The following is a 22,863-nucleotide window of genomic DNA, read 5'->3' on the forward strand; positions in this document are numbered from 1 at the left end:
AAGAGGGTGATGATGCAACATAGAATCTGGTTGTTCTGTATTCAGGAAAAATGGTGGAATAAAAGGCACAAGAAACAGGATCCGGGTTTTGCTTACCATGTGAGCTAATATATCACGCCTCTGATAAATTTTCGGGGGAATGTAATGTCCTTAGTTTAAGGAAGGCTCACTAATATTTTAGTAGAAGCAGTATTATTGCTAGCGGAGTAATTTTTAACTTCCAATTAAAGAGCAACTGGGTCATAAAATAAATATTATACAAAATCCTTTGAAGCCAGATGCCAGGAAGGAAGGGAAAAGAAATATATTTTCATCCTTGTTATGCTAAAAATGTAAAAAAAAAGGTTCACAAGAAAAACACTTTGTGTTATATTTTGTATGATCAATCCTGACATTCCTGTATGAAATTGTTGCATTCTTGATATAAATCCTTCCAATTACATATGCATTTAGGATTGCCAGAGAAAATTCCAGGGGTAGATAAAAACAACCATCAATTCAAAATATGTTATTTGATGTACAATGAATGTTTTGGTTAATAGCTGTATCTGGAAATGGAATTTTTGCTCAGATCTTCAGCAACCACTGTAGTAATTGACACATTTCTTTTTGAAAAAAGAATGACAATTCAAGTGATGTAATTGATGTTTTAGTTTATTTTTGACTTGAGTTTACAGAGCTGTGCAGCCACAAAAACTCTGAGGAAAATGATTATTTAAAAAATAAAACAATTTAAAATAATCCATATGTTAAGTCAGTTTTTCCAAACACTAATCACCTCGGCTACACAACATTCTGAACCATACAACAGCCAGACACTTTTTAGTCTACTATGCTGTATGAACCAAGGCTAGTACATTGTAAGTTGAATAGTTTAAGGGTTAATTTACATTTTTTCCATATGTTAATTTCATTTGCTTAATGTTCTGTAAGGTAATTCATCTGGAATAAATACTAGACATCATAAAGTCCTCATTTCACCTATCAGCATGCATTAAATTTTCAATGTGCTTTCATTCCTTATCCTTATCTATCCTGTGAGTACAATTTAAGTTACAAAGCTCTGTTAACAAAATGAAAAAGAACAATCCTCTGGGAAAGCTGATAAAAGTTTCATAGAATTAGGAGATACTGAAAAATCAAGATTATCTACTTGGTGTCAGCCATCAGACCTCCAGTGAACATTCCATTTCATGAGACAACTTATTAGAATATACAGGAACTTCCTGCCCAATTCCTAATCTGAATTTACTTTCCTCTTATTTCAACCCATGGTTCTGGTTCTGCACTCTGGGACAAGTCCATCCCCTCCTCTATACATCAATTTCTCCCCTCAGTTTTTTCTGCAGACTAAGTATACTGATTTCCTTTAATGGTTTCTCACAGGACTTGGTTACTACTAAGAAATTTAGAATGTAGGAAGAACTACTTAGCCAATGAAAAGTTCAGATAGCTTCCTGCAATGTTTCAGCTACAGCCTCTCCAATCCACTATCTTGCCTATATTAACGGGCTGATGGGTGTTGTAGTCCCAATTATTTGTTATTAGGTTAGGGAAGACTGGCTTAAGTTGCTTCTGTGATCATCTTCAAAACTTTTATTTATAATGTGTAAGGTAGCTATTTATTTAAAAATGTATAAAGCAGGGGTCCCCAATCCCCAGTCTGTGGACTGGCATTGGTCTGCAGCAAGGCAGAAACCAGTCTGTGCAAACAAGTGAAGCCCCATCGGTGGGATGCAGGCAGCACGCAAAACCACACTCCTTCCGTTCCATGGAAAAAAAACTCTCCACAGAACTGGTCCCTGGTGCCCAAAAGGTTGGGGGCCACTGGCATAAAGCACTTTGCACAAAAGTCAGCACAGAAAGCATATGCAATACAATATCAAAGCAACAAACATTAATATAATTGAGAGGCACATTTAATCAGTTACAAAAAATGATTTCAAGTTAAGATGGCTGGAGAAATAAAACATGTTAAGAATACCATGTTAATGTCAACTGTACATTCACAGTGCACTGCAGAAAAGATGCTATCATAGAAAAGGCACTCCCTGTTGTGGATGTGTGATGTATCTTTTTAGGTTTGAAAGTGGAAGGTCTCATTTGAAGATAATGCACAAGTAGGAGAAATCTCTCCTTCAGATGTTTGAAACTTTGACTGGTCTTGCTAGCAAATTGACAGCTGTTATAATTGGCTTCAATGACTATCTTGCCATTTCAGATGACAGTCTAACTGCCAAATTATGTACAACTGACAGCATATGACACTCTGGTAAAGGGAGGTAGATAAATATTGTGGGCTACAGCCATCTGAGATGATATTTTTGATCACGCAGTGCAATATTCCATTAATCCCTTCTGAGTTTGTGCATTTCCAAAATCTGTTCTAGATACTCTCTGATATCCAAAGCATATTTCGATTATCTATCTATCTATCTATCTATCTATCTATCTATCTATCTATCTATCTATCTATCTATCTATCTATCTATCATCTATCTATTTCTTTGTACAGCTATCCATCTCACACAATTACTCTGGGTGGCATACATATTCATAACATTATATAAAAACTATTAAAATCATCAATTTAAAAATTAGAATAAAAACAGGTAATAAAATTTGGTGGCTATATGGGAAGATACATGAAGAGAAGGAAAATCCATTTCATTACTAACATCCATTCAATTTTGGAAGGATAGAACTAGATACTTTGTATAACAATAGCAGCACATTGAAAAGTCACAATTTTTTGCTTCTTCTTACAGAAGCAGAAATTTACTTATTTGTTCTATGGCTTTGGCAGCCCCTTTTTTACAAGGGTTGTCAGCTTTATTTTGAAATAAATAACAGAATAACAGGTCCTTGAATGTCTTCTAATTCATCCCCCTGCTCTGGCAGGAATATTGGCTTGTTATGCACTTGCTTTGCCTAGACTGTTCCAGTTCTCATATACGTTCGGAAAAGAATAACAATTAAATGAATTGTGCTATTTTCAGAGAAATGGAAACAGGAACTGGAAGATGGAAGAAAGCATTTACCTAAACAAGTAGCCTCTTAAAGTAAAAAGAGGACCAAGCTTTGCTCTTTTATCTTCAAAAAGAAGATTTTATAAGTTACTTTGGATTTAGCTCAGACATGAGATACTTTTTCCTCACAAGTTTTCACAATTCCCTTTTATTTATGGCAAGCCATACTTATGGACAACTTTGCCAAGTGCCATGGAGACATTACATGCCCCCACTTTCAGCAAATTTAGGCAACACTTCTTTTTCTATCATTTGCCATCAGAATGTCGAGAGGGGACTTATAACCTTCACCTGGCACAACTTCACTTGGGTTTTCTACTACATCTCATGATGCTTTTAAGATACTGCTTCCCATACCCAGTTTGGAGGAACTGTTCAAAACTATTTTTCTGCCGTTATCTGCTCATGTCAAAATCAAATGGGAACTAAAATAACCAATAGGGAAATCTAAGAATGTTCTGACTGCCCTGTATAGTACAGGCTCGAAAAAGAAGATCAGGAAAACAATATGGTAGACACTGGAAGATGACTGGTGGGCAGATTGGAAGATAGATGCTGTAATATCAATTCCGCTTCTTGTTATGTAATGTGGTTTCTACCTCCAGGTACTGTAGCCCAATCAGCATCCCCAGGATGGAGAAACCTGAAAGATGGAAATTGAGCAAGAACAGAGAACAAAAATATTTAAAAATCGCATATCTTTAAAAAAAGGCGATAGCATTTGGCTGTGGAAAACTCCAGGTTCAGTTTCCAGTATGACTCTGAAGAAATAATTATCATTCCACCTAAGTAGCCTCACAGAGGAAAAGTGAAAAAAACACCCTGGAAATAAACACAATTCTAGGAACAGAAAACGATAAGCAGCTTAGTAAGTACTTACTTGCCACCATTAAGGGTGCCAGGACACCAATCGTTGCAGCTGCTGTGCCATAAATAAACACCTCAGAGAGGAAGTGGCCCAGGGCAATGAAGAAGGTCAAAAGTGTGATGTTATAGAGGCTGTCAGAGAGTCCACAAAGAAAGGATTATTGTGTGGTATAGAGATGACACAAAGAGATCAGAGGAAGTTGAGAATCTGAAACCAAGTGAGTATGCTGTACCTTTGCATCTTTAGTCAGGCATTGGTGTCTGCATCTTTTGAAAACTAGAGAGAGTACTGTACCTTCTGTTGCTCAAAGGTTACTTCTAGCATATTCAATTAGTGTTCCTACCATCCATAAACACCAGACACCAGTCTCGAGACAGATTAATAGGTTCAGCATAGCCTGAATTGAAGAGTACTAAAAACATTAATTGTTTAGAATTGCTTGGATCAAAGCAGAATAGATTTTAAAACCTGACATTTTGGCAGATAAAATTGCAGAGCGAGTATTATATCTTGTTTCTCTTTACTTCTAGAAACAAAGTTTGTGCCTTAATACAGAGTGCCAGACTTATTGTTTTCCTATTGCTGTACCCAACTAAATAATAAACATACAACACTCTAGATGTACATCCTTTCAGAAAATATTACAAATGGTGGAAAATATGAAAATGTAAACCATATGTGGTATAGAACTTTCAGTAGAAGAATAATACTAACAGAAGAGGGAGATTATTCCTTATTGTATTAGGTACCAGAACTTTAACTTTCAGAGGTCTAACTAGACAGAAACTAGGGACTAATATTATTCTTATATAAGTAGTCTACTAAGCACTTCCTTCTTTATGCCTATTTTACTCTTCATAGATACAAGCCCTTTGAGATAGTATTTCCCAAATGTATAAAGAAATTGAAAAAAATTCTGGATGAATATGATTGTAAGGGAAAGGAGTTTATTAAAGAGGGTTGGTAATGAATTGTTCTTTTTACTATTTATTTTAGTATTCATTTTACTTACGTCTTGTTGCGGATATCTATGGCACAATAGCAGCGGATCACAGAAGACAACAAGGTCCAAATGCCAAAGGTTCGAGCTTGGAGACCATTTACTGAATAGAAAAAATAGATATGTTACAGCAATTTATTTATATATGTTTCCAAACAGAACTTAGCAGTATATTCAACAGCCTAAGATATATAATGGCCTTGAAAATTATTCTAAGGATCAAGGGTTTTCAGTCCTGAAGCTCAGTAGAGAAACGTCTGATATGGAAAATAAATTACACTGTACCTGAAGCATTTGTTATAGCCTGACTCTTCTAGGTGGGCACTAAACAAACTAAACTGATGCAGTAAACTTCAGGATAAAAGAAGAACAAACAATATTTAAAGCAAAAAGACATTTCAAAATTGGCAACGTTTTAACACCTGAATAAACATTTCTTTGCAATATAGGCAAAATACAGATCCCATTTTTAGATTCCAAAAATGACATTTTATTAATCTTACCAAGACCTGGCTTGCCTGTATACAATTTCTCAGAAAGGAAGCTGTGGTCTCTGAAGCTTTGCACTGTGTTCCCCAAAGCAATTATGGACACCATAACTAGCCAACTACGAAGTACATTCAAGAACCGACTCATCTTAGAAGTAGCAAGACCCAATCTGTCTTATGAACAAACAAAGAATCAAGAGTTTAAAACATTTATTCTATTTTAGACTTTGTAATCATGCTTGCTATGCATGCTTTGCAGTACTTCCTCTTAAGTTGTATATAGTTTTGTGAAATAATTAGATCAGGCCATTTTGCTGGCCTGCAAATGACAAGAACAGAGCCTTCCCATATTCCAGATAAGAAACTAAAATGGAAAATTATTTTAAACGTTGCAATAGTGTTTTTTCAGTGTGGTTGAAGCACAAAGGAAGGAGGAAAATCTGTTGCAAATGTAGTGTCTTTCAAAAACAAATCAAATTCAGAAAAATACAAAGACAAATTGCCAGTAAATCCATATAGCAGGCTTCCTTCCTTCTAGTCTTTCCAGCTAAAGCTTCTAGAATTTCCAAGCAGCACCTTATTGGCTAATATTTCTAGGAGTTACAGTTCTATTGGACCTAAAAAACACCAGATGATTAAAAACTAGCTGATCAGGGTTAAACTGAACCAATAATCTTGCATTCAATTAACTCCCATAATCTTTATGTGGAAAAGACAGCCAGTTGCTAGAAAAAGAACAATTCTTTTAACAACTGTTCTGTCTAAATAACTCAACAAGGACAGGTAGCTTGATTCACTGTTCCCTTTCTACTTTCCCCTTATATAAAAGCTTTCTCCTTTTAGGATTTTATTCTGTTTATGAATTAACCCAGGTACAGTATATATAACCACTGCCAGAGCTGAAGGCGTATATTCTGCTTCCTTCTATCCAACCAGTGAAATGATACCACAAGGAAGCTGCCTGTCCCTTGGAACAGAGATCAACCTCTTGGCATCCATAAGTCAGAAGAAAAAACATCCTAAGATGCTTCCTTGGCATTTTTCTCCTGATAAATGCTTTGAGCAGAGAGAGGAAGGAAAGACATTCTGGCCTGATCTTTTGGTCAGGAAATTATCAGACTTATGGCTCTTTACCACGTTTTAAGCCTTGAGTAAACTGTTTCTTCTCTCCCTTTGTAATTTTCGATGGCAGATTAAATGGTGGGCCTGGTTCCCGTTTTATTTAGGAAGGATTGCAAAATGGAAAGAAGTGGTGACACCTGCATAAAATTTTAGGAATGTTCTCCGAACGTCTTCTTGCTCCCTTCGATTCTTGCCCTGCAAGCCATCTTGCCCTACACCTAATTCCTACCGTGCACGTCGCCCCCTTGGTTATTCCCCATGCAACCCCCACCAACGCCATTGAGATCTTACTTCTCACCCCCACTTGATTGGCAGGCGTACCAGATTCGCTGCTCACCTCCAACTAAAGGAGCACGCACGAGCCCCGCCCCTTCCTTAGTTTGAGCGATGATTGGTCCACGGTCAGACGTCGCCTTTTCCTGGTTGGTCTCCGCGACCCTCTCTAAACCGTCACATGGATGGGAAGGCAGCTGTACCTATCAAATGCGCTGAGCCCTTCTGAGGCATTATGACGTAGAATTCGAAGGTGTGGGTGGAAGAACTCAGAACATCCTTTTCGCTTCCCTTTTTTTAAAAAGAGAATTTTGATGACGCCGTTTTAGAAGAGGAGGCAGAAGAGGACCGGAAACTCGCGCATGCGTGTGGAGAAGGGCACCGGCGGGAGCCGAGGAATTGGCGCTTGCGCAAATGTGTCTCCTGTAAAAAGAGGGAGACGGTTGCCTGTTGGTTGTTGTAGTAACAGGGGAAGCGCTTGAGCCGAGGAATCGCGACTGCCGGGCCCCTAAGAGGATGAAGCAGCAGGTAATGGCCGTGAGCGGAGTTTGGGAACAGGGCGCCTTCCATGCTGCATGCATAGAACTTGCTCGGACGAGAAGTTGAGCCTCGCAGATGGAAGGCAGCGTTTGTAGAGATGTGACCGGCATCCAACGGGACGGAGGCAGCTGGCGTGAAATTCGCGGACCGACCGCAAAGTTCGCGGAATTCAGGCAGTGCTTCCCAGGTGCTCCCTCTTTGGGGATGAAACCAGGTTCCGGAGCTTTCCGGCATATTTTCTCATCCCTTCCTCCCCATGACCAGGAATGCGATGCCCACGAAAAGGGGACAAGCGAGCCCTCCGGCAAAGATTGCCGCCTCTTCCCCGCTCAGGGGCAGTGCCATCTTCTGCCGGGGGCCCAGCCAAATCTTTCCAAATCTTTCGTTTCTGGGTCAGAATTCCGCCAGGAAAAGTTTTCATTGCGAATCGACTTTTAGCGCCCTGGGACTTGAACGAGAGAAGTGTTGCAAGTGGCTGTTGAACCCTCAGGAAAAGCTTCCCCGGGAGCCACAGAAAGGGGCAGGCAGTGTTTAAGACAAGGTAGCTGAGTGTCATTTTGATCCTGGGAGTTTTGAGGTAGGGAGGAAGGACCTGTTTATTGCACAGAAGATTGACCGAGCCCAGCAAAGGTTTTTAAGATTCCTCAGCAATAACTGGGAGACTTATGTTTACATAATCTTAATTTCATGCAGTGGGTGGCGTGTATTCTTTCCATCTATATGGTGTGTATTTTGTTATATTACGGCTGGATTAAATATATGACTCAGATTTGTTAAGAGGATGGCAAGCTTAAGATGTGATTCAGTGCCAAATATAAAGCCGGACTGTTGTAACCTTGTGCAGCAAGAAAACGGATGGGAAGAGAGCGTGGAATCTTTTCTCCATCTTTTTTTCTGCTGCTTCTCCCATTTTGATTTCCTTTCACCGATTTTGCTCCTAACAAAGATCTCAGAAGAACAGTTGCCAAAAGGAAGCTCAACTGCTCTTCACTCCTTCCTTACACCATTTCTGATCAAATTATTACAATAATTGAATTGGGGTTGTTAACGGCCCTGCCAGCCAAGGAATATCATCTGGCTGGGATTAGGAGACATGCTGTAACCCTTACGCTCTGGAGCAATCCCCTTTCAAAGATTAGGATCACCCTAACCTTGCTGGTCCTTTGTGAGGCCTTGAAGGTCTGGCTGTATGCCCTGACCGGGATCTGAGTGTCTTAAGGGCCCCTTTTCTTGGCTGAATTAACAGCTATGGCAATAGTTTTATTCAGTGATTATATATAATTATTTTATGTTTTTATTATACGTGCCACTTGGAATCACTTGTTGAGATAGGTGGCTACAGAATTCAAATAAATGGGTTTTTTAAAAAACTTATCCTGAATTGTTTTTACAAATAGCTTAAGGTTGTGAGTATATCCAAGATACCTTCCTCCTCCTATTTTCCCCACAACAACAAACCTATGAGGTGGGTTGGGCTGAGAGAGAGTGACTGGCCCAAAGTCATCCAACCAATACAGCAATTGAATTAAAAATTAAAATAAAGTGCCTGGAAACTGTATGTGGCTTTCTACTAAGAAGCTTGATTATTGTATATTTCCAATTTGCTCTGATAATTGAATTTTCATTTTCTTCATAGAATATAGTACTGGTTAGATTTTCTGATTCTACAGTGAAAATATTAAGGGTTCGTTGTTTCTGGGCTGTGTGAAAACATACACAGGATATGCCAGTTGGAATGGCTCGGGATTTGGAAGAATCGGATTCATCTTCTGAGGAAGAGGAAGAAATGGAAGGGCCAGAGTAAGTTAAAACTTATAATTGTATATTGTGTCAGAGTTACTATGGAAATTTAAGTCTAACCTTCTTTAAAAATGAACATGAAAGCTTGAAATTATAAGTGTGAATGTTCAGTTTGTAGCTTCATGTCTGCTACACATTTATCCTTATTCTGCTGTGGGCATTCAGCCAGAATTAGTGAGAATTAACTTCATCCTTAGGATGAGAGCTGTCACATAGGGCATGCTCCTAGTTACCCTAGGTAACCAGATGCCTTTATTGGTCTTAAAGTAAACACTCTGCATGTAGTTTTAAGTACTTTCGATTAAACATGTATGCAGGTTCCAAATCTCTGGAAAATTGATAAATGCACGCTTTTCCTTGCAAACTTTAGCAATCTGAAGACTATAGAGGAACTAGACACATTTAAGTTTTTAAGGGAAATATTTAAATGCACATTATTCTCACTATACTTTTATCACTTGTATGTGCAGCCTACTTTTTCTTGTAATTCTGGAAGTAAGTAGGTGGGTTACAAGGGAACATGAATGTGACTATTGTGTAAATATATGAAGCTGCTTTGATCACGTTACCGGTTATAGGTCAGAACTTAGATTTTTCATGATCTCAAGCCAGTATCTTTCATATCTGCTTGATCCTTTAGCTGGGAATTTGGCCTTGTGCCTTTTTTAAACATGCATTTTTGTTGTTTGAATTGTGGTCTGTGGTGAAAAGTTGTCCTTTCCTATCACTGAGGGTTATTTTTTAGCTTACTTTGATATTAAGTCTTTATTTGCACGAGTCTGCTTCTTGTTCCTCTGCAGGAAACTATGTTTATAAACATAGTTTTACTAATATGGCTTGGTTTAGTAGACTTTTTTTCATCCATTCTCTCCCACCCATTAATTTCTCTTGCCATAGAAAATTGGCAGAATGTCCTTCACTTATACTGTAGTTTGATCAAGATAGGAAACAGTCTACCAACTTTTACAATTTTATATTCAAACTGGCACACAAATGGGATAATACAGATGATAGAAGAGAACTGGAAAGGGGTCTTTAGGCCATTGGGTCTAATCTATTACTCAGTACAGGAACCTAAATTAAAGCATCCCTGAGAGATGGCAGTTTTATCCTTGCTCGAATACTTTCAGTGAAGGGAGATTCCTACGTTTTTGGATAACTACTTTTACCTTTGAACTATCTATTACAAAGCTCTTGATCTTCTGAATTACATAATTCAAGTATTTAAAATATACACTTTCACAGTCCTGTTTTCTCATGGTTAATCTATCTTCAGTTTTTCTTCTCTTTACTTTCTAGTAAAAAATCCTGGTGGCATTTCTCTAAATTTGATCTGGTCCTTAACATATAATGTCTAGACCTGGTTACTATACTTGAAAAGTGGTCTCTAGCTAACACAGAATAAAATGAATTATTTTTTTCCTGCAGTTTAGAAACAGAACTAATCTTGATGAAGCCTAAAATTGCATTTGCCTTGTTTGCAACTACATAATATCAAAACAGCAAATCCCATTATAAAAATATATTATTAAATACTTTGAAGGCATTTATAATTTTAAAAAGTTACAATGCACTACTAGAGATTATTACATGGCACTTGGAAATAAAAACATTCTATTTTCAAAACCTTAAAGGCTATGGTATTCTTCTGCATCCCATTGGGAAGTGGGCAAACCATTTGCTAATCAGAGTGTCATGGGATACTTGTCAAATGTTTTGTTGAACTCAAGATACATTCCATCTTGGCATTCTTACATTCTAAGGAAAAATTTCCAAGTAAAAAAATAAGGTAATGCTTGTCTCGCAAGACCATAACCTGTCAAATCCACAATTTCTGGTGATTTTTGCATTTGTTTTAAAAGTGTTATAGATAATTTGCTTTTAGGTTTGTTACTAATTGATATTTCCCTGGATCTTCTTTATTCTTCTTTTAAATATAAAGACAACAGTTTTTCCCCTCCAGTTGTTTGATACAATGTTATGTTGAATTTTTAAAAATAATGCATAAAACTTAGCAAAACCTTCAGCAAATTTCTTTTGTATCCTTGGATAAAATTCAGCTAGCTTTATAAATTTAAACATATTTAGAGAAGAATTCCCTGACTATATTTCTGTTAGTCTAAAGCTTCAGTCCTACTGATTCATCCTGCTCTTCAAACTTGCCTAGTGGTCCCATATCCTCTTGTTGGAAAAAACTGAGCTAAAATTAGAGTAAAGTAATTCTGTCTTTTCTTGCTTTACCTTTTAACATTTTCCATCTTTATTGGGAATAGCTGTATTTGTTTTTCCTGCTTGTTATTTTGAACATATATCCAAAGGGGTGTTCTCTTTGTTATTCTTTTTATTATTGATATCAGCCTCCTTTCAAAACTTCAATTCTTTTTTGAGTTTTACCTTTTCTGATAACCATATCTATAGCTGAGACGTATATGCATTCTGCCTTGATAACTTGATCCTCTTTTTATTGCTGATGTGTGACTCTTTCAAATCTTTGCTAAGCTTTATATATAATTCTCTTGACTTCTTTTACTGTCTTCCAATTACTTTCTGCAATGAAATTGTTAGCAATCTTTCACCTGAATTTCCTGGGAAACTCACATGAATTAATAAACATAGGTTGATGGATATTGTTGCTTATTTAGAAACTTTATGATGTATGATATTTCAGAGTCACTTTGGATAGTAAGATGGGTGGTATAAACTTACATAATAATACAAAAAAAATTTAAAATTTTGTGGAGAAGATGCAACTAGAGTATGACACTCATCCAAATCAAGAAAAGAGTAAATGAGAACATATCTTTAGTCTGTTTATTTACAGGCTGTGTATTAACCTAAGTTTAAAGCCTGCTGTTTGTAGAATTTTTCTCTTCCATGTTAGCAGATAGACATTCTCTGTCCTTCATATACACATACTATAGTACTTCTTTCTATGATCCCATTTCATCTGAAGTTGGTATTCTGACTCAGTTTATTTACAGTTTATTGTTGTGATATTGTTTTTTGAGCCTGAGATGAATATAATTTAGGCTCCAGATTTGTGGTATTTATTTAATATTTAGTTTAATACTTTTTTTCAGCTGGTCTGGGTTCTATACATATTTTTGCATAAAGAGAAACTATGATTGCACATGTATTGTTAGGGTGGGTCAAATTTTTCAACTTTCAATTTCCAAACATTAAGGGTGCTCAAAAGTTGTGACATTCCTTGGGGATTGTAAAGATATTTTGGTTACTTCAATATAATTTAGATGTGCTTAGTAAATAACTACATAAATATCATAACTTTTTAAGATGTTTTTTTGTTTCATTATTGTCCTAAATCATGCATTGCTTTGAGGGAGGATTGTTCCTATCTCTTTAGTATCTTATTGACTTTCCTACTAATGATATAACAGTGGAAGATGCTAGATAATAATTTCTTCCATATTTGTGCAAATTTGAATTCAGGTATGTTCATATAACATAGGAAGTGTTTAATAGCTTATAAGATAGAACTTGGCTGAGCTCACTTCTGCCTGTCTTTCTGGGCAGACTGTGAATCTTCAACAGGCAATCCACCAACCTCCCAGATTTGCTTTTATAGTGTGGGAAGATAAGAGGAGAAAGAATCTAATTCTCTGGAGGTAGCAGTTTTAGTTAATGTAGTGGTACATGACTTACAACACCCCTGCCAAATTCACCAGAAACTCCCAAAGGACACGGTTGAATTATAATTTTCAGTTTTTAATATTAAGAGAAAAAGTGTTAAGTACATGTGGAAAGTTTTGTGTGTGTGTGTGTGTGTGTGTGTGTGTATATATATATATGGATCTTTGTTTGTTCGGGTTTTCTCCCGCGTAGATTCAAAGTGTCTGAGGCAGCGTTTGATGAAGTCTCATTCATCATCATCAGGCCTCTGTCTTTGGCTCTTGCTTTTCAGAGTGAAAAGCAAGAGCCAAAGACAGAGGCCTGATGATGATGAATGAGACTTCATCAAACGTTGCCTAGACACTTTGAATCTTACGCGGAGAAACCCAACAAACAAAGATCCACATAAATACCATGAGAACCTCAGAAAACAAATATATATATATACATACATATATATACACATATACATATTTGTTTTCTGAGGTTCTCGGGTATTATATGTAGATCTTTGGTTGTTCGGGTTTCTCCCGCGTAAGATTCGATATCTAGGCAACGTTTCGATGAAGTCTCATTCATCATCTTCAGGCTTCTGTCTCCAGCTCTGTGCTTCTCAGAGTAGAAGCACAGAGCTGGAGACAGAAGCCTGAAGATGATGAATGAGACTTCATCAAACGCTGCCTCAGATATCAATCTTACGCGGAGAAAACCCGAACAACCAAAGATCTACATATATATATATACACATACATACATACATACATACATACATACATACATACATACATATATATATGCTTTGCTATTTGCTGTCTGGGCAATTCTCAATATTTCTGCATTCGGGTGAGGCTTAATAGTAGCCCAGCAACATGATGCTTGCTGAGGCGTTGCTGTAGAATATGTTGCTACAATACATAACAGAGATTCTGTGTCCTGATTTACAAAGAACTATAAGAGGAAAATGTAAGTGTCTGTCCTATATATTTATTCTAATGTTATGTTAAAAAGAAGAAAAAGCTCTTTCCCAGACAAAAATTCTTAATCTTGCATGGAGAAAAATAGGTTTCTTAAAAAGTATTGGTAATCAAAAATAGTGTTTGAATTAAGGATAATGCCTAAATTAAAGACTACTTGTCTTCTGAAATAAGGTTGTGCATATATCATTAAAGTAGTTATTTTTTATCTGTTGAAATTTTTTTATTTTTTTAGGGAGCACCCATGTATCATGTGGACAGGTGGATTCAGGAGGATTCCAATCATGGTATTTCATGCTGAAGCTATTCTAACCAAGGACAGTTACATCCGCTTGATTGGGGGTAAATCTTATTTTTCTCAAATACCTACATCACCTAGAGTAGATAAAAAAAATATTGAAAGACAAGATTTACTTGGCATACTGATAATCTGCTATACAAATAATTTTTTTTAATATATTGAGCTAGAGTTTTTAGATATTTTCAAATATAAATGTAATCTGCTATGATTTTATGACTTCTTTAAGAGGAGAAATTTTAAAGAGTATTTTTTATGTAACTGAAGGTTCTAAGACCTAAAATGTAGTATTGCACTTTGTCTGAAGCTTGTAAGGGTTAAGAATCTTTTTTTCATGTTATATTTACCTAAAATGAAGTTGACTTTGAATTTAAGATAACAAAAGGAAAAAAGAATATAAATACAAAACATCTTCACATTGTTCAGTTTTTCATACTTTTTTAACCAAACTTTTTCTCCCATGTGACCCACTTGTATACAGTATCTTTAATATAGTTGAATAATTCATATATCTTTATCTACATTGAATGCATTCATGTGAATCCTGTCTCCCAATGAAACATATAAATAAATGTACATACATAAGAGAAGGCTATAGATTGCTTTATTGTACGGATCTTATGCAGAATAGAATAAACAATAAAGTGTTCTGAGAAAATCTCTTTTACAATTGGTAAAATAGATTATAATTGTATTTATATAATAATTCTGTATTCTGTTCCCAGAGCGCTATCACTTGTCTTTTAAAATTGTGAGAACGGACAGTCGTTTGGTGCGTAGCATTCTGTCAGCTCATGGATTTCGGGAGGTATGTTTATTTGTGAATTTCATGGACCTGAAAATTAAATCTGTTTGCACTGCTTTTAGATCATTATGGATCAGAATCCAGAGGAACCTGAAGCCAATCAAAAAAAAGCAAAAGGTGTTTTCTCCTTTAATTTGGTGTCTTGTCTAGCACTGTAATGCTACAACTTATATTTCTTTCTCTTATATGATGTGTTTAAGAGAGATTTTGCTTGAAGTTCTTGGTGCACTTATAGTATTTTAGAAGAAGCTCAATTTGTAGATATGACTGTACATATTTTTGTTCTACAAAGTATATGTGCAATCTGTCATAAATATAGAATAAATAGCAAAATTAAAATCAACATGTAACAACTGTAAATGTTCATAACTGGACAGCATTTTTTCTGGACTAGAAATCATATTGTCTCTACTTTTTAATAATCATTTATTTACTACAGTTATTTGAATCAAGTAGAATTCTTCTGGTTGATGATGCTTTTCTGATAGCGTTAACATTTTAATAGTTTCTTCTGGGTGGAAGACCCTTCAGAGCACATTGTGAATAGGGAAAGGAAGTTGACAGGTCCTGTTGTATGAGTGAAATTGTTCTCTTTTAATTTTGAATGCTGTCCAAGTTATGGATTCTGAGGTAATAAAATGTTATTCAGCTGGTTAACTATTAAAATGTTCAACCATATCTTTTCCCAGGTGCATCCCAGCAGTAATGAATATAATCTTATGTGGACAGGGTCACATTTAAAACCTTACGTTCTGCGAACTCTCACAGATATTCAAAAAGTGAATCACTTTCCCAGGTAAGAAGTGGCATCTTATAATAATATGATACAGAACAGAGACTCATTCTTCGGAGAGTGATACTATATCTGACAAAAGTTGCAGATCATTTATATTTCCATTTCTTCCAAGTGCCCAGCTTTATTCTAAAGGTTCAGTAAAATTGTTAAAACAAAAAAGCTTTTACCAAGGCTTTTAGCTTTTGCTAATATTTCTTATTGCTAAATTTAGTAAATCTTGATGGCATCTCTTACTGTAAGGGATTTAAGTGTGTGGGTAAGTGAAGAAGTGGGTGTGACCAGAGCAAAACAAAATTAACAAATTTATTCCCTCAAGCCTTTCCTGTATTATTTAGTGCCAGAGCTATTTAAATTTACCTTTAATTTAGCCAGTGGAAATGGGTAGTAGCAGTTACTACAAAAAATCTTGGGATACTGCAAGTTGTTTTCCCTTGCACAGAAAACTCTTAAAATTTGGCATATTCATGACCTTGAAGGTAACACAATGGGATGGTGGACAAATGTATGCATGAATCCAGAGTTTTATACCCAAGGCATGACAACATTCTATACTTTATCTGTTGCTATTGATGGCTCTGAGCATGAGTAGACATTCATCTATCCTCAGTTCCCTTCAGGTTTGGAGGCATTTGATAAGGCAGTGAGCCATTAGAGATAGATGTAAGATGATGAAACAGAGGTTGGATAGGTTACATTGAAGGGTATATGTGAACAGGAAAATGCATGAGTGAAGATTTTAAGATTAGCAGAATGCGGCTGTCCACATTGAATCCAAGATTATCTTGGAAGGACTGTAATACTAAAAAAATATTGTCCATTCCTATTTAGAAATGACTTCAATTGAGGGAATAGAAGAATGGTGTGTTGTACATATGCTTTTAGTAGCGAAATGATTACAATGTCATGTTAAGGCATTAAATGTTTCACAAGGCTTGTGAATGAAATCACACAATAAAAGTTTGACTCAAAGCATCATTTTGGGAAAAAGTATATCAATTAAATCCAAAATTCTGTGAAATATGAAATTAATGAGGTAATGATTTACATTTGCATAATTACATAGCCAGTGCTTCAAAATAATTGTATCAAGTTATATAATTTGCATAATGTAAATTGTGGCAAATTACTTTTGTCCAGAATGCTTTAGAAACAATAGACTGCTTGTTTTGGGGGGTGAAATCTAAAGTAAAATGTTATCTGTTACATCCAAAGTCTACTGAATGAAAGTCAGGAGAATGAAAGTTTAATTGTAATGATGAATTCTTAAAATCCTCATAAGCAAGGTGACACTAGCAAATTATATCTACATGTCTTTAGGTCATATGAATTAACTCGGAAAGATAGACTATATAAGAACATTAATCGAATGCAACAGATTTATGGATTCAAGACCTTCCATATTTTGCCTCAGACCTTCATCCTTCCAGCTGAATATCAGGAGTTTTGCAGTAAGTCCATGACCTCGATTACCAGTTCATAAGCAAAGCTAGAACTGAATGGGAAATTTTCATTCTGTAATGTTTCTATTGTATTCCTGGATTTTTTGTTAATTTATTGAATCCCCTGTAAACTGTAGTTGAATTTTTTATTAGAGAAAAACAGGAATGAAACAGTTCTTTGGGTTTGATTACTGCATGTACCCAAAAAGAAGAGCAATCATGTCCTTCAATAAGTAACCAGGGGTCCTCTAATATTTGTCAGATTGAGAGGGAAGATTTTTGAAAGAAGTCTAGAGTCTAGAGTCCACAAATAGTCCTTTTAAAATGGGCTTTTCACAGTTTTCTAGAGTGTTCCCTGTCAATGTTTTTTTTTAATCTGACAAAAATTAAAAATAAATAAAAAGTAAAATAATAATTAAATAATAAATTAAAAATGGAAAAAAAACCCTCAAAGGACAGACTCAGTATACCACTAGTTCTTTTTCTGCCATCAGTTTTCTATGTTTCTATGTTCAAAAGAAGGTTTGGATTAGCATGTTTTTGCTCTTCTCAAACCAGATTAGTCAGTGACATAATATTTCATAATATCAGAATCGGAATTGAAATTCTCAACATTTTTATCTTGGAATAAAAATGGTTAAACTCAGTGAAACTTGCCATAATATAAAAGGATAAAAAATTAATACTTGCTCAGCCTAGGAAAAATGCTTATTGAGTTTCTTAGTTTTCTCTTACTGCTTCTTTTTCTTTATTAAAAAAAAAAACTTACTTTGAAGTAAATATAGTATTTTACACATACAAACAGAAGTGTACTAAACATTGATATCCTGAAATACAAACTGTGTGTACCTGTTCAAAGGGTGCATGGTAGAGTTTTGTGCCCTCTCCAGACTTCACAATTGTTTATATGTGTTTATGAATATGAAATATTTTTTTTCTGAATATGAAATATAATTTTGTTTCAGCTATTGATAATGGTTGATTGGTAAACAAGGTTGAGTGTACTAATAAACTATACTGAAAATTGCAAGTATTACTGGCCAAAATTATCACTGTTTGGTGACATTTTTGTAGAAAATTTAATACTGAAGTATGTATTTGTCCTTTTTTTCCCTTCAACTAGCTTCCTATTCAAAGGACAGGGGACCTTGGATAGTAAAACCAGTGGCTTCTTCTAGGGGACGGGGTGTCTATTTGATCAATAATGTAAGCATTAAAAACAATCTAACAACTTCAAAATATGGCTAGTTTGATGACTCACTGCCTCCTGTATTCTGTATATTTTCTCTGCCAAAATATGATAGATTGCTAACAGTAGAAACTAATGTGCAGTTTTGAATCAATTTACTGTTCTGTCACTTGCTTAAGTCTGCAGTAAAAATTATAGTCTTGAAAAGAGGAAATGAATGCCTATTCCCATTTTTACTAGAAATTTAAGCCTGCTTAAACTTGAATAGGGGTTCTAACCATAGTTCTCTGAACAAAGCATAATAACCCTATTCATATTTAAAGTTAACCCACAATAGGTGATTTTGTATATTATGGTAAGCTGAAAGCAAATAACTCACATTATGGCTTTGTGTGATGTGGGAACCGGAGCATTGTACTTTTACACTCCAAAAAAGTCAGGTATACAAAACAGAAGCTGAAAATGAGACTGGCGTGTGAATGTTTTTAACATATGGGTGTATTATATCAGAAATTGATGAAAACACATTCTGGGAATGACTGAGGTACAATTTTTAAGAAAAAGTTAAAATTATAATCAGATGGTGGCATACACATATGAAGTTTGTATGTTTTTGCAAATCCTCACTTTGTGGATTGATGACTAAAGACACTTGGGAAGTTTTATATCATATAAATGGTATGGAATAAGCAGTTGGTTTCTTTAATCATTCTGGTAGGGTAGGTGTTCCTGGAATAGATATAACATAAAACTGTGAGTCATTACTTTCAGTTAGTGAAAACTTTCATTTCCCCCCCTCCCCAAATCTCATCTAGAAGGGGTCAGTTTGCCTCGTCTGTTCTCAGCCTGGCTGTTTCCCATGGAATTAAAGAACTGCTGGCCAAGTGAATGAAGCAAATCTTTCCAAAGCTGGACAAGATCTGCTTCAAGAAAAAGTAATATGTGAACAAAAGGTCAGAACCTGGAAAAAGCTCTCAAACCATTTTCCATCAAGGATTGCAAAATTCACAAATATGTCATATTTGTTCCATGTATGGAGCACTCTCAAACATTCTTAAGGGAAGTTTACTTATTTTTCGGTAATTAGGTGAATGTTTTGTGTGTGTATGTCATACTTACTAAAAACAAACTTCTGTAACTGCAGTTAACTTGACCTATTGTTGCACATGATTCTTGGAATGATGGCTGCTGCAATAGAAAATCATGTTTGATCCAACTTTTTCTTATTGTCATTAGAACTCTCTCTCTCTCTGTGTGTGTGTGTGTGTGTGTGTTTATTTCACAAAGTTAGCTGAGTGGGCCAGTCACATACCCTCAGCCCTAGGAAGAAAGTAATGGGAAGACATTCTGAAATTTTATCAACAGTACCCGATGGACTAGTTCAGGCAGTTGCCAGGAATTAACACTGACTCAAAGGTGAAGGAAGGAAGGGAGGAAGGAAGGAAGGAGTTCTAAGATTTTCTTCACATATAATCTGAAGTTTATGCATATTATACATGTGACTTCTCTAGCATATATTACATTAATTTGGATCCATACCAATCGATGGTAAGGCAGGTGAAAACTGTTTTGCCAGTGAGGAACGGGCCCATCCTTTTGTATTATAATGTTGTGCATGATAACTTGGATGTTTTGGCATGAGAACAACACCGTAATTGCCCTGTTTGGCATTGAAAAGTTTTGTGGGAAAAAAAGAGAAAATATTAGGGTTCACCATGGAGTTCATTAACCCAATAAATATTCATTGAAAGGTAATGGGCAAAGTCACTTAGTGAAATCAGCATTCAACTTTTCAGTTCTTCATTCCATTGTACTGTCTATCTCATCCTATAGCCAAATCAAATTTCCCTTGAAGAAAACATCCTGGTTTCCCGTTACATCAACAACCCACTTCTCATAGATGGTGAGTTAATATTAAAATTTGGGTGTGTTGCTTTTTTAAAAAAAATTGAAGATAATTGAGAGTAAGTCAATGATCCATAAGAAAGTAGTTCTGTTTTCTATTTTGCTGTTGTTGTAGTAAATGCTGTATAATTGTTATCCAAGCTCAGGAAATATTTCTATTCATTGGTACTTGATTGTTAAATGGTTCTTGAAAATATCTAATTCTATACCCTGTCCTTATGTAGATTCACTGTTCTGAAAAATTTCTGACAACTAGTTATGATTGTGCCTTTTTTTAGACTTCAAATTTGATGTGCGGCTTTATGTTTTGGTGACATCCTATGATCCCCTTGTCATCTATCTCTATGAGGAAGGTTTGGCCCGGTAAGTCTTGATTTTGTGTCTTATGTTATATAAGCTGAATGCCTTACCATGTGAAGTGGCAGAGCAGGAATCAAGCTTTCTTTTTATGTATAAGTTAGGAATAGCAAGAGACTGCTTGATCTTGTAGTTCTTCTGAACTTTGGAAAATTAAAAATTATGAAGAATAATTATATATTAGTATCTCTCACTTTGAGTTACTCTGTTTTCTACCTTCATCTCAGAGAATTTAATTCTTTAAATGCTGAGCTACAAGTATTCAAGTAGTGGAGAAATTTTGAATATATGTAGTAATATATGAAGCATATTTTCCTGCATTTGGCTTTTGGTAACAGTAGCAAATTTTAAAGATTCTTTGCTTGCTGATATTTTTGCATTTCCTAAATTTTATAGAATTATAGAAGTAAGAATTGGAAGGGATCCTGAAGAACAAGTGGTCTCTATTTCCGCATCTTAGACAGATGATTACCTAGCTTCTGTTTAAACATCTCTGTTCTATGGCAGTCTACTCCATTGTTGGACAACTCCTAAAATAAAGATTTTTTTTCCCTGATCAAAATCTGCTTCCTTGTCACTTAGAACAATTGATTGTTGTCATAGGGAACCATTCTAACAGTTTTGTCCCACCACCTATATCAGGGCTGTCAAACTCACATCATCATGTCATCGTCATGTGATATATCAGGACTCCGCCCCCTTGCTAAACCCGGGCGGGGGCGTGGCCAGCATGTGATGCACCTGGCACATGGGCTGCGAGTTTGACAGCCCTGATCTACATGATAGCTTTTTAGGTATCAAGATAGCCTTTCAGCTTTCATGTCTTCCTGCCACCTTTTATCCTAGCTGAACATTTGCAGTATTTTCAGCTGTTCTTCATGAATTGTTCTCTTTGAAATCCTTATCTTCTTGATTACTGTTTTCTGGACATACTTCCTTTCTAAAATGGATTCCTCCAGTCAGGACACAATGTTGTGGATATGGTTTGCCCTGTGTAGAATAGAGGATAATGATGACTTCTTGATCTTGATATTAAACTTGGATAGGATCATATTTGAATATTTAGTTTCTGATAGATGAAAACACCTGTCGTCTTCTAAAATATAGTGCTGTCAAGGATGATTCTCCTCTTTCCCCACCAATCCTGCCTTGTTTGTCTTCTGTCTGTCTGTCTCTAATTTAGAAGCCTTCCATCTCCCTCACATGTGCCTTTGTTTTTCCTATCTAAATGTAGGAAGTTGCATTTGTGCCTGTTGAAATTTATCTTACTGTTTTATGCTCTCTCTTCCAGAATCAGAAATTCTGAACAGGATTCCTTCTGAATCCTGAAAATCTCTAGGAAATTGACTATCTCCCCTATGTCTATATCATATGTAAATTTGATAATGTTTTCTAACTTACTATTCATAGATATAGTATGCAGTATAGAGCCAGGAATGGATCCCTATGGTATGCCATTTGATACTTCTCTCCAACTTGATGTGGAGTCATTGATGATATTTCTTATGATGCTTCATTCAGTTTTGATAACACAGACCAGCCCACATGTCGTTATCTTTGCTATTAGCATTTCATGGAAGGCCTTGCCTAGTTCTTTGCTGAATTCAAGATATGCAAAGTCATATCTTGAATTTATTACATTTCCATGGTCAGTTAAACTATTCACTTTGCAAAAAAGGAAGTCAAGTTGAATTGCAATGATAAACCCTTGATGACCTCTGTCAAGCAATGGGTTATTTTCTATATGGTCACAAACCAATTGCTTAATAATTAGTTTCAGAATTTTACCCAGTAACAGCTTCAGCCTGAGCATTCTATAGTTACCCAGATCCATTTTTGTCCCTTTTGATGATAGGAACAACTGTTTGTCTTTCTTTAATTATGGATTGTGTTCATAATTTCTCAAAAATCATAATAGGAGCTTTGGGGTGATATTTGTGAGGTTTTTAAGAAGATTCGTGGATGTAATTGTTATGGTCCTGCAAATATGTTTGTTAGCAGCCATTTCTTTATTTACCTTGGATTTCTGCTTTCTCCTGTGATGGTTGTTTGCTTCAGTCCATTTGCATTCTGTTTCCCTTTGAGGAGAAAACTCAAGATACTTGTTGAGGATCCTTATCTCAGCTTTTTCAAACTGGACCTAACTTTCCCTTTTCTGTTATAACTGCATTGGCCAAGAAAAAAATAGCTTTTGTTGCTTTTACCTTCGCCTGTGAGCCTAAATTCTTTGGGTCTTTTTGATTACTTTATTTAGGTAATAGCTATTTCTTGGTAGACTTTGTTGGTGATTACATTATCTTTATTTCCTGTATATCTCCCTTTTAACTTGGCTCAGTCCAAATTCCCTAAG

The 22,863-nt window shown here is 35.7% G+C and overlaps 2 protein-coding genes across 40 annotated transcripts in view; one reads left to right on the plus strand and one right to left on the minus strand.

Annotated features, from left to right (window-relative positions):
* Positions 1-636: 636 nt before the first annotated feature.
* Positions 637-7,004, minus strand: ERG28 (ergosterol biosynthesis 28 homolog). 9 transcript variants are annotated; one of them, XM_026712146.2, is made up of 5 exons: positions 6,845-7,004; positions 5,401-5,559; positions 4,910-5,000; positions 3,910-4,028; positions 637-3,672 (listed from the first exon to the last, which is right to left on the minus strand). In XM_026712146.2, exons 2-5 carry the CDS (start codon positions 5,531-5,533, stop codon positions 3,593-3,595), a joined length of 423 nt encoding a protein of 140 aa, XP_026567931.1. In that variant the 5' UTR covers positions 5,534-5,559; positions 6,845-7,004; the 3' UTR covers positions 637-3,592. The 9 variants fall into 9 exon arrangements, with proteins under 9 accessions (XP_026567931.1, XP_026567925.1, XP_026567938.1 ...); XM_026712140.2 differs by having other exon boundaries at positions 5,401-5,555; positions 6,829-6,994; XM_026712153.2 differs by having other exon boundaries at positions 5,401-5,555; positions 6,845-6,955.
* A 121-nt stretch (positions 7,005-7,125) lies between these two features.
* The window catches only part of TTLL5 (tubulin tyrosine ligase like 5), a 144,240-nt gene continuing 128,502 nt past the window's right edge, over positions 7,126-22,863 (plus strand). For 14 of the 31 annotated variants that reach the window (XM_026712010.2, XM_087921977.1, XM_087921978.1 and 11 more), the window contains exons 1-9: positions 7,126-7,308; positions 8,957-9,120; positions 13,960-14,066; positions 14,748-14,830; positions 15,517-15,623; positions 16,941-17,071; positions 18,186-18,268; positions 20,085-20,154; positions 20,435-20,519. In XM_026712010.2, coding sequence (XP_026567795.1) covers positions 9,044-9,120; positions 13,960-14,066; positions 14,748-14,830; positions 15,517-15,623; positions 16,941-17,071; positions 18,186-18,268; positions 20,085-20,154; positions 20,435-20,519 — 743 coding nt within the window. In that variant the 5' untranslated portion in view covers positions 7,126-7,308; positions 8,957-9,043. Of the gene's footprint in view, positions 7,309-8,956; positions 9,121-13,668; positions 13,714-13,959; positions 14,067-14,747; positions 14,831-15,516; positions 15,624-16,940; positions 17,072-18,185; positions 18,269-20,084; positions 20,155-20,434; positions 20,520-22,863 lie in introns of those variants that run through there. The other 17 variants (XM_087921963.1, XM_087921968.1, XM_087921980.1 and 14 more) reach the window with 4 other exon arrangements.

This window comes from Pseudonaja textilis, chromosome 1 (genome assembly GCF_049901715.1).
Source record: "Pseudonaja textilis isolate UNSWEBS1 chromosome 1, rPseTex1.2, whole genome shotgun sequence".
Lineage (NCBI taxonomy): Eukaryota > Metazoa > Chordata > Lepidosauria > Squamata > Elapidae > Pseudonaja > Pseudonaja textilis.